The sequence below is a fragment of the Coccinella septempunctata genome, chromosome 8 (assembly GCF_907165205.1).
Source record: "Coccinella septempunctata chromosome 8, icCocSept1.1, whole genome shotgun sequence".
Classification (NCBI taxonomy): Eukaryota; Metazoa; Arthropoda; class Insecta; order Coleoptera; family Coccinellidae; genus Coccinella; species Coccinella septempunctata.
The window spans coordinates 2,715,942-2,728,414 of NC_058196.1; the positions used below are offsets into that span (position 1 = coordinate 2,715,942).

A 12,473-nucleotide genomic window follows, 5' to 3' on the forward strand; every position below is an offset into this window, starting at 1 on the left:
ACAAGCATGAAGTTGATATTCAGCTGATAAAATAATCTGGTTGATTCAAGTATGAAGTTCATTTCTGTCAAATCTTGTAACAACTGAAATGAAGAAATCTGACCTTTTAACAAGAAAATGTTCTAAACTCAAAATAAATATTGGAAATGATTCAAAGTGAGAATGTAAATAGATTCGACGGATAGTTGTATTTATTTCTTGGGAATACACCGAGAGATAAATTTGAAGTTAATATTCACTTCACAAAAATTTATTCTTTCCTCAAAACCAGTAATATATCAATTTTGATTTGATATGATATACTTGTTTCAACACTTGTGCAAAGTTGGTTTGAGTAGAAAAGCTACTTTCATTCAAGTATTCAGTCTCTTTCCTTCAACCGGACAAATCACTAAGGTCAAGAGGTATAAAAATTCATTCTGAAATTTTTCTACACTCATATGAAATATTTCAAATTCTCATTTCAAAATGTGTACTATACTCTCAAGAAATATATAAATTTTCTTGAGTTAATATTATCTGTTTTATTAGATTCAAGTATATTATCTGGGGAAATAGTTCATTACCTGATTCTTTATTCGTTAAACAAAAAATTGCATTGAGAACTATGCTAGGTATGAAGTACAGACAGACTTGTAGAGGTGTTTTCCGGATGAATAATATTCTTACCCTTATGGGTCTTTACGTATATAACAGCATTAAATTTCTCATACAGCACCCAGATCTATTCGAAGAATTTAGAAATGTGAACACTAGGACCAGACAGATTGTGAAATATATATACCCAATACATAGTCTAACACTGACACAAAATAATGCACAGTATATGTGTATTAGGTTGCTTAATTCCCTGCCTGTAAAATTTCATACTATCGATGTTGAGAAAATGTTTTTGAAAAAGTTGTTTAAGTTTGTAATTACTTGTGAACCATACAATGTTAATGAATACTTGGAATATTGTAAGGTAAACAAACACATGGTTGTGTAGGGTTTATATTGTTTATATTGTTTACTTGACATTTTTTCTTGTATTCGTGAATACTAAGAGATGAATAAGTACTATCTATCTATCTATCTATCTATCTATCTATCTATCTATCTATCTATCTATCTACTCATTTGAAAAACTAAATATATTTGAATTTTGAGAATAAAGTGTACTTAACTCAACTCTATTATATTCTTGCTTATATATGAATCTATCATTTACTTCAAACAAATATGATCCATTTGGTTCAAGAAAAGATTTTTTTGCGTAACGTTAGATCTATGTCGCCATTATAACTAGTGAAACTGAAAAGAGCAAATTTTCTCAATTATCTGTAGGATATAAATAGTAAATGAATCCCTAAAACAATGTTCTTGAATGACAAAAAAAGCAGGATTGGAAATTATCCTGGTTATAGTGAACCAATGTCTCAATAAATGAGAGGATGAAATAACTCAAAACAAACGAAATTAATTCAGGAACATAATACACATTGATATAAAAGTGAACAAACAAAACAACAGTTGTTAGTTTTCATATATCTGAGTTGATTTCGTTTATTTATCGCCCCAATTCGAAAGCTCACTCATTTGATATCCTCCTACTTAATTTTGACTGATAATTAGTATATCTGCTCATATTTTGAAGTTTTAATTTTTTTTTATACCGTACTTGGAACGGGACCTAAAGTTGTCCTTTGAGTACAGCTAACAATTTTTAATTTTTTTTCAAACCTAATGTTTCATTTAGAATACACTATATATCATATATGATTCATTATATCAGACTTGCACTCTGAATTCATACATATCCTATTGCTTGATTGTAGGTCAAGAAGCGTTCAGTGGATTTTTTTTGCATAGTACTTGAAACAGTACTACCTGTTAACTTTTATGAACCCCTAAAAATTTCATTTGTTTTCAAAATTAGTGTTTCATCATGAATATGCTGTAAATTCAAAATGAATCATTATCAGACTGGCACTCCAATATTATGAATTTTCTATTTCTTGATCGTAGGTCAAGGAGCGTTCAGTCTTTCACGCATAGTACTTAAAACAGTACTGTTGTCTTTTCTCTACACCTAACAATTTTCAATTTTTTTCGAAGTTAATATTTCATTTTGAATATAGAGCGCGTGCTGGAGTTACAAATCCTACAAAAGTTTTCATTTTATAGGTTTCTCCTTCTTCCTAAAAATCTCAATGTAGTCATTCACATTGAAAAATTTTATATAAGGATCTTCTTTTCTTCTAATAGATGTCATATTCAAAATCTCCTTCAGAATAAAAGACCTCGTCAAGCGTTTTCTCAGATTTCCGTTCGACACATACTGCTTTTTTACTCCAACATCGGAATTTATTTTCATCACGACTTTTTGGCTATGTTCTTCTTGATTACCTTATCTTCTTGCAGCGTGAGTGTCGGATTTTTTCTGCGGAACATTTTCTCTTTTTCGTTCTCCTACATGTGACTTCAGAAAACTCCTGATTTGAACTGTTCTCCTCAAGTCAATTTGTTTAGACTTCAATTTTTCCAATCCCATCCTCAAGATCTTCTTTCTGTCCATCTGGTCTTCCACAATGAAAAAAATATTTAAGTATGAAACGATAAAATTCGATAGTATCAAAGTTAAAAAATGTAAACCACAACACAATATTTGCAGCACGAAGCATATTCACAACTGAATACTTGGTACATCTACTCCGCTGTTATACATATAGCCCCTCCACCATCCCTTCCTAGCACCCCACCACCCAATAGCCCGTTCCGTCGTCTGATTCGATATTAGATTGCTGAGACTTAAAATTTCTATGGAATCAACGTATTACATTCGTTCAATTTAACTGTCAAACATCGGACTGTTTGTTGATTTATCCTTAACTTCCTTTGACCAATTTTAAAGTATTATTTTTATTAGTTGTATGATGAGCCTTGCGAAAGGAACAAAATAGTTACGAAACGTTGGCGAATTCATAAGAGATTAATTTTCAACCTGTCCAAATTCCTGCGATATTTTACTTATTGTGTTCAATCCATTATTTATTATACCTAAAAAGAACATATAAAATATTTTGTTATTTTGTGATACTTGAGCCTAGCACTAAAAATACCTAAAATTAGAGAGTGTTTTATATAATAATGAGTTTATGAAACATATGCGAATTTAAATGATAATTGTCCAGAGTATTTTTTCCACAGAAAGAATATATTATATTACTGTTTATTTTTTCAAACGTTTCTGATATTATGAAATGATAAAATATCAACAATTGAAAAGTATAAGTTATCGATACAGATAATAACTATCTAGATAAGCAAGTATTGAAGCGCATTAGTATTTCAATTCTTAAGTTTGTTTCAAATCTCGCTGCTCCACACAATATTTCAAAATTAATAATTTCTAGAGAATTCTTTTTCATCATTTACATTCACGTTGTAGATGGTATACTGAAGGGGAATTTCTTTGCACTACGACCTAGTGGTCTATTAGATCCACGTTTTTCCTGAGGAAATGAAAACTATAGAAAGAATGTTCCTGAATAGATTTAACGACTCTGATGTATATGCAGAAATCCATGTAGGTTCCTATATATAAGTACAAAATCGTTATTTTTTATTTTCACCCTAATTATACGGAGCACTACTTTCTACTTCATGAATTTCATTTTCAATGTCTTAACCGGGAAACCGAAAAATTTTGAGTATATAATAATGAATAAATAAATAAATAAATAATTAAAATGAAATATTCCCATATTATAAGAGCTAAAATCTTGGTTTCTTCACAAATTATAGACCAATCACTCTAATAACGCATCTGGCAAAAATAATGGAGAAGATTATCAAAAAAAGGTTATCAGCTTATGTGCGAGTTTGATTCAGGGTAGAAAAGGCAAGAAGAAATAAAAAATAAAGCGTACCCTTCTTCGGTAGCAACCGGAGAGATTAAATGAATGAATATCGCATAGGCGATTAGGCGAATGAACAGTTGAGTGATCTGAAATATTCTAATGGTATTTATGAAATATATTTCAACAAATGAAGGGGCTGAAAGAAGCGCACCTACCTTTGTCCGTTCCTATTAGTTGTTGAGGAGGGCCCTCCCAGCTGGAATCCCAGGGATGAATTTGCGTTGTCTCTCAAACCGCCGATACGAACTCGGAAATTGAGCAACAAACCACTCAACTGAAGCGTTCTGAAACCTTTTTCTCACAAGGAGTCGTTATATATTCTTAATGCGTTTTTCACGGAATAATATTGCGACAACATGGAGATCCTGACGGCAACTGAATTCTCTCCACCGTAGCAGGACATATGTAGGAAGTACGCTTCTTTTTTCTCGCCCTTTTTCAAACTAACGAATTTACTATACCTATATCTTAGATCACCCAATAACAAGAATTTTCCCCCAAAGGTTATCAATCCCGAACATACTCCCCCGCCGAAGGCACGCCCATGGCGTGGCTTGAAAAAAAAATGATAAAAAAATTTCCATCTATCCCTCAAAATAAAAAATATTAAAGCGAAGCAAACCAACCAAATAATGTTATACAATACAGTCATAACAAAAATCTAAAACATAGAATTTTGAATACACCCCGTATGTTCTCAAGCTTTTACATCATCAATGGGCAACGGGCATAACTTAAGAAGCGGTCTTTTCAAGGTACCGCGTCGTGTTTTCACCGTAGCAACTCGGACTACGTTATCTAATCCAGGATGGTCTTTCATAATACGTCCCATCTCCCATTGTAATGGGGGTGCATTGTCACTTTTAATGAGGACCAAAGTCCCTATCGCTGGAGGGGGGAATGAAGTGAGCCACTTACTGCGTTGTTGTAGGGTATGTAAATACTCTACTTTCCATCTCCGCCAAAAATCTTGATGTAGTCGCTGTATTAATTGCCATCGTTTGAGGCGAGGCATTGGCACATTCGTAAGCTCTTGATCTGGAATGGCGCTCAATGGTTCCAGCGTTAAAAAGTGACCCGCCGTTAATACCGACAAATCATTCACGTCCGAACTGAGGGGGGTGAGAGGCCGTGAATTCAGCACTGCTTCGATCTGCGTTAAAACAGTGTAAAATTCTTCGTAGGTGAGAACTTGTTCACCGATTACCCTCTTCAAATGTGTTTTCACCGCTTTAATTCCTGACTCCCACAGTCCACCCATATGGGGTGCGTTACCCGGGAGGAAGTGATGTTCGATAGTTTCAGCACTCGCTGTATCCCTAAGCATATTTTTAATTTCGTTGCTGGATCCCACGAAATTAGTACCCTGATCGGAATAGAGATGCGCGCATCGACCTCGCCGCGAGACAAATCTTCTCAAACATGCCAAAAATGCATCACTGCTCAAATCCGAGGCCAATTCCAGATGCATGGCCTTAGTTGACATGCAAACAAATAAACATATGTAAGATTTACATTTCTTGGCGCCTCGATATCGACTCATGAATATTGTGAAAGGACCTCCGTAGTCAACACCGGAATGCAATAAGGGCTTTACTTGAGATATTCTGGGCAAAGGTAGATTGCCCATCTTAGGCTGCAAGGGAGATGGGCTAGTTCTCCAGCATTTGAGGCATTTCGACAAAATCGATCGTATCGCACGACGTGCGGACAAAATCCAAAATTTCCGAGAAAGAAGAAATTCTGTTGTCTGTTTACCAGCATGTAAATATTTGATATGATGGAACTCTATCAATAAATGAACAAGACGTCCATTTCTGGGAAGCAAAATAGGATGCTTCCTATCGTAACTGAGGTCAGCGTACGTTAACCTTCCCCCTACACGTAGAATATTTTCATCATAAAAAAAAACATTTAACTTTCTCAGAGGTTTTGAAAATTTGGCTCCGGAAATTTCTGAAGCAAAACACACTGACTGTGTGCGTTTTATCAATAAATTGAGAGCGTTATTCATCTCGAGAGAAGTCATAGAGCCAAGCCGTTTTTCGCTAGGATTTCGACAATTGAAAATGAAACGCAATATCAATCCTATAACTCGTTGAAGGCGAGAAAATGAGGAAATGTTATTCATCAAATCATCCACAAAATGATGTTCTTCTGAAACAAGTAGAATAGTTTTGCGTTCCTCTTCACTAGTCTTTAATTCTACTGTTTCTGTTTCCCAAATTTTCGTATGTAGAAATTCAGGTCCGTGAAACCAAATCTGATTGTTCAATAATTCCGAAGGAAAAAGACCACGAGAAGCTGCGTCAGCTGGGTTTAGTTGAGATTTTACATACCTCCAATGCGATGAATCGAAATTCTCCTGGATATATGCTACCCGGTTGGCAACAAACGTTTGCCAGCGATTTGGATTTGCGTTGAACCATGCTAGAACTATTTGCGAGTCAGTATAGGCGTAAAAATTGCTGACATTAATCTTATTTTGCAAAATAGACTTGACCCAAAGAACCACCTTCGTTAGCAAAACTGCCCCGCAAAGTACCATCCTAGCGATGTAAATCTTCCTTGAACAAGGAGCCACCTTCGACTTCGCGCATATAAGAAATGTTTTTACATTATCTTCCTTTATGACCCTCAGATAGACCGAAGTCCCATAAATCCGTTCGGACGCGTCCGCGAAAGCATGAATTTCCAATACGTTGTTTGTATCAAAAAGGATATACCGAGGGATCCGAATTGTCGATAAAAGGTTCAACTCTCCTTTATACTTCAACCAAACCCTTGAAATTTCTTGATCTGGAGTGTCATCCCAGCCGAGTCCTGAAAGCCATAATTTTTGGATGAGGTACTTGCATAGAAATGTGACAGGTGCGAGGAATCCCAAAGGATCGAAGATCCTTGCCAACTCTGATAAGAGATTTCGCTTGGTGATCGCGCGGTCTATTGGGTTGACCTTATAAAGAAAACAATCCTGACGTGGATCCCAATGGAGACCAAGAATTTTAATGGAATCATTTTGTTCCGATCCGAAAGCGAGGAGATTAGAGGAAATTAATTCTTGGGGTAAATCTTCTAAAAATCTGTGGTCATTGCTTGCCCACTTGCGTAACTCGAAACCCCCTTTGGCTAACATATTGATGAGATCATCGCGTAAACGCTTTGCCTCGCTTAATGAATCCCCTCCGCTGCAGACATCATCAATATACGTGTCATCTGTTAAAATATTCGATGCTGCAGGAAAGTAACCCTTTTCATCAATAGCTAGTTGGCGTAAGGTGCGTAAAGCGAGAAAAGGAGCGCAGTTGAAACCAAAGGTGACCGTCCTCATTCGAAAGTCACTAATATTGTCAGAAGGTGAAAATCGAAAAACAACTCGTTGGTAATCTCGAAATTCTGGATCTACTAAAATCTGGCGGTACATTTGTTTGATATCTGCAGTGAAACATATTTTCTACAACCGAAAACTGATCAAGATAGTACTTATATCCGTTTGAAGTTTGGGACCTGTATGGAGACAGTCGTTCAATGTTTTGGAATTATTTGGCAGTCTTGCTGAGGCATTGAAAACTACCCGCAGTTTAGTACTCGTCTTTTCAGGACGAAGTACAGCATGATGTGGCAAATAAAAATTATCGGTGCCCTGTGCGGGATCTACAATTTCCATATGAGATAACTCCAAGTATTCTCTCATCACCGAACAATATTCCTTGTATAAATTTGGATTTTTCAATAAACGGCTTTCAAGTGACAAAAAACGCTGCACAGCTAAATCTCTACTTCCCGGAAATAACGGGGATGTTTCCTTGAATGGAAGGGGTACCACGTAACGCCCTTCTTCATTTCTGTAATAGTTCTCGCGGAAGATTACTTCACAAACATCCGTCTCTGTACCGTTATCGAATTCCGGTACAGACTCTAAATCAAAAAAACTTTTCATTGACGCATTCATATCACAATGACTTCCACAAAATAGTGAATGAAGCGAATTCGTTGAAGCAGTATTTATCTTTCCAATTAAAACGTACCCGAATACCGTATGTAGCGCGTCTGGACCCCCGTTTTGACCCTGAATGTGATTGTTTAGTAAAATTTTCGAAAATACGTCCGCACCTAAAAGGACGTCAATATCTCCCGGACAATAATACTTAGGATCGGCCAACTTCAACTTATCCAAATAATGCCAAGACTGTGTAGTAATTTTACTCGAAGGAAGTTTTCCGCATATTTTAGGAAGAACGTTGGCGTTTATGATAAACAAAGGATCATCCGATCCGATGGATCTGATAGAGAGTGCAACTTCACCTATGTTTTGTAAATGCGATTCGTTTCAGATTACATTGATAACTGTGCTGCATGGAGAACTACGAATGTTCAGAGCGGAAAAACATCTCTGAGAAACAATTGAAATTTCAGATCCAGAGTCCAAGACAGCGCGAAATTGTTTGAAATTTCCTTTTCCTGTTTTAATTTCGACTAAAGCAGTACAAAGCAATACTTGCGATCGCGAGACCGGGGACGCAGCCGAGCACAGTACCAGCGAGCGTTGCGTTTCCATCGAGGGAGTATCTTGACCACTCGGACTTTCTAGGTTCCGGCCGTTGGCGTTAGCACTAGCAGTGGCGTCGGTTCGGTCATGTTCACGGTCAAAATGCAATGTAGTGTGATGATTTTTACTGTTACATTTTTTACAAGCGGACGTAGATTTACAACTTTTAAGGTCATGGAAGCTACTGAGACAACCAAAGCATAAATGGTGATTTCTACAAAATATATGTCGTTCTCTTGGCGCTTTTTCCAAATATTTTACGCAAGTGTAAGTGGGATGATCCGACTGACATAGGGCACACTTGGGATTTTTCGATTTAGTTTGGGTGATGAAAGAGTTTCTCTTTCTACAATCTGAATTAGACATAGATTTGTTAGGCGAACTCTTAGCATAAACGGTAGTATTTGAGTTGATCAATCTGTTGTAGTATTCTTCTAAAAATTGAAATAAGGTGTTATATTCCGGTATGGCGGTCGAGCCATGTTCTCTTTCGAAAGCGCGGGATGTCTGCGGATCCAAATGAGAAAGCAACATATGCGTCAAGACAAAATCACAACTCACAGCGACGTTCATATTTTTTAAACTCTCCAAATTTTTAGCGAATGTATCCAATAATTTACGCAATTGTAGAGGATTTTCAGATTTCAACACAGGAAAATTTTCAATCGCTAACCAATGAGCCCGTGCTTGCGCTCGAGGGTTTGTGTATCGTTTTACCAAAGTTTCATAGGCGATTCGATAGTTATCTGCTGTGGCATTCAACCTTTTTATTAAGTCCAATGGAGTGCCTTCAAGAGATGAACGCAAGTAATTAAATTTTTCCACTGGCTGGAGCTTTCTATTGGAATGAACTACAGCGTCAAACATGTCCTTGAAACTCGGAAAATCACGAATATCTCCTGAGAACTTGTTCAATTGAATTTTCGGCAATTTGACGTGAGGTAAATCTGATTGATCTGGTGGGTTTGAATTTGAAATGGTGGTGGTATTGAACGGATCTTGATCAAAGAGCGTAGTGTAAATGGATCTGATATCATAATAGTGTTCCAAAAATTGGGTTTTGATTGTGTCTTCCCTTTCCAAATCATGATCCTTATCTGATGCTAATAAAGCCAAAAGTGCACTGTGATACTTCAAAAACTCTTCTTTGATATATTCGATGGAAGAATATCGTACTTTAAATTTAGTGAAAAGTGCTTTGTTTTGTTGAGCCTCAACGGCCAATTGCTGAAGAATACCTATTTCATTCGAGGCACTCTGTCGCAATGCGTTGTTACGTCGTAATTTATCGGACATTTTCCAGAAAATCGAATGCGTAAATGTATTTAAAACTGAATTTATTTCGAACCGTAACAAGTACGCCTATGAGACGGGAGAAAAAAGGGTAGAATTCACAATAATTAACAGATGTAGCTTGAAAACATACGTGTATATATATAATAAAAAAGCGATTATTATAATATAATTTGGTGGATTGACCTTCGTTTAAGGCGAATAAGTTTAAATGAATTTTCAAATTTTGGTTTTGAATTTCGTATTCGAAATAAATGATCGAAAAATTCAAACCAAGAGTGATGCGGTTGTAGAAATGAACTATATAGACTGCATTCTAACACGAATAAGAAACAAAATTATAGATATGTATATTTAAGACCCCTTCGTGAAATTTCAGAAGAAAAAAAACGGTTTTTTATCCGGCCCGAAGGACCATGTGCGGGCTTGATTCAGGGTAGAAAAGGCAAGAAGAAATAAAAAATAAAGCGTACCCTTCTTCGGTAGCAACCGGAGAGATTAAATGAATGAATATCGCATATGCGATTAGGCGAATGAACAGTTGAGTGATCTAAAATATTCCAATGATATTTATGAAATATATTTCAACAAATGAAGGGGGCTGAAAGAAGCGCACTTACCTTTGTCCGTTTCTATTAGTTGTTGAGGAGGGCCCTCCCAGCTGGAATCCCAGGGATGAATTTGCGTTGTCTCTCAAACCGCAGACACGAACTCGGGGTGTAGGGGGAAAGGATGCGTTTTATAGCCTCTCCTCTTAAATGCCAACCTCACCTACTCGCGGTGCACCCTGTTCTTACGAACGAGGCTCTGGCGACCGAACATGAGCGGTATAACTCTGTTTCCCACAATTACGTAGCCTAAACATTGGCTTGAGCAGGAAATGGCTCTCTGCGTTGCTCAAGTTACGTCTCAGACCTTGTCGTCTCAGGATACCTGTGCCACAAGATAATCTAGTCGTAGCCGCAACCAAAGTTGCACTGACAGCGTTACCAGTGCAGCTTTTGAACACCTTCTAACGCAGCTCCTACAAAAAGATGGATCAGTCGAACAGGACAAAATTCGTATCCGGAGGTAAAATACCCTCCCATTCGGATCTCCGGGGGAGGGTGCCTGAGCGAGTGAATCATCGAACAAACACCAATGAAAAGCACATAGCTTTTGCAGCATGGAACGTCAGAACCTTGCTAGACAACCCCAAGGCCGACCGACCAGAGAGGCGTACTGCCCTAATCGATAAGGAACTGCAACGAACATCCATTGCAATAGTTGCTTTAAGCGAAACACGCTTTTCGGACGAAGGTAGCTTGGTAGAACAAGCGTATACTTTTTTCTGTAAAGGCTTGCCGGAAGGCGAAATCAGACAACATGGCGTAGGCTTTGCCATTAGAAACGACCTGGCCGCCAAACTTACCGAAAATCCAGTTGGTATCTCAGAACGTTTAATGACCCTACGTTTTCCTGCAGCGAATAACACGTTTGTGAACATCATTGCAGTATACGCACCCACTTTGAACTCCTCTGACAACTTAAAGGACACTTTTTACGAAACACTCGTTGCTACATTAAGTAAAATCCCAAAACGGGAACGAATTATTCTCCTTGGAGACTTCAACGCTAGAGTGGGCAGAGGTCAAGACTCAGAACTATGGCCGGGAATAATAGGGAAACACGGCACAGACAGCATCAATTCGAATGGAGAACGTCTGCTGGCTCTTTGTGCAGAACACAATCTGTGTATAACGAACACCTATTTTATTACGAGACCCAATTCAAGGGGGACCTGGCGCCACCCGCGCTCAGGGCATTGGCATACCCTCGACTATGTGATCGTGAGAAGGAAAGATCTGAAAGAGGTGTTGGTCACTAAACCCAGAGCAGATCTGGAGTGCTGGACTGATCATAGGCTGGTAATCTCGAGAATGAAAATCTCAATGCGCCCAAAATACCAACGCAAGCCGAAGTATCTAAGAGAGCGCCTTCAAATATCCAAACTACAAAACCCTTCTACAAAGGACAGATTCACAGCTGCCGTCAAAGATAGCCTAACACCACCGGATTATAACGACGACATTGAGACTCATTGGCTCCGTTTCAAGTCATCCCTTACAAATACAGCGAAAGGAATACTGGGCACAGAACGCTCCCGAAAATCCCCAGACTGGTTTGCCGACAGCGAAACTCATATCGCACCCCTTTTGGACGCAAAACACAAAGCGATGAAAACCGCAATTAACAAGCCTGGCGATGTTGCAGCCCAAATAGGTTTCATAAACATAAAACGCGAGGTCCGTCAAAAAATAAGAAAAATCAAGGACAGCTGGTGGAAAGAAAAAGCTAGGGAAATACAAGCTTACGCCGATAACCATGACTACAGGCGTTTTTTCGAAGCTATTAAAACTGTTTACGGTCCAAGCAGAAAAGCTAGCTTTCCTATAAGAGATGCTCATGGAGCTATTCTAACTGATGATAGAAAAATTCTCGAAAGATGGAAGGAGCATTACTCACAGGTCTTGAATCAAAATAACGACTCGGATTTATCCATTTTAGACCTGCTCCCCGCGTATAGTCCGATGACATCGCTTGATGACGAAATCTCAATGTCGGAAATCATAAGCGCGATTAAAAATATGAAAAATGATAATTCACCTGGTCTAGACGGCATTCCGGCGGAGATATTCAAAGCCTTGGATGAGGACATTGTCAATAGTCTCCTAATACTATTCCGCAAG

The 12,473-nt window shown here is 37.9% G+C and overlaps 1 protein-coding gene across 1 annotated transcript; it reads right to left on the reverse strand.

Moving 5' to 3' along the window:
• Nucleotides 1-4,599: 4,599 nt before the first annotated feature.
• On the reverse strand, nt 4,600-5,532 carry LOC123319271. Its single transcript, XM_044906143.1, has one exon. It carries the CDS (start codon nt 5,530-5,532, stop codon nt 4,600-4,602), a length of 933 nt encoding a protein of 310 aa, XP_044762078.1.
• Between the last annotated feature and the right edge of the window lie 6,941 nt (nt 5,533-12,473).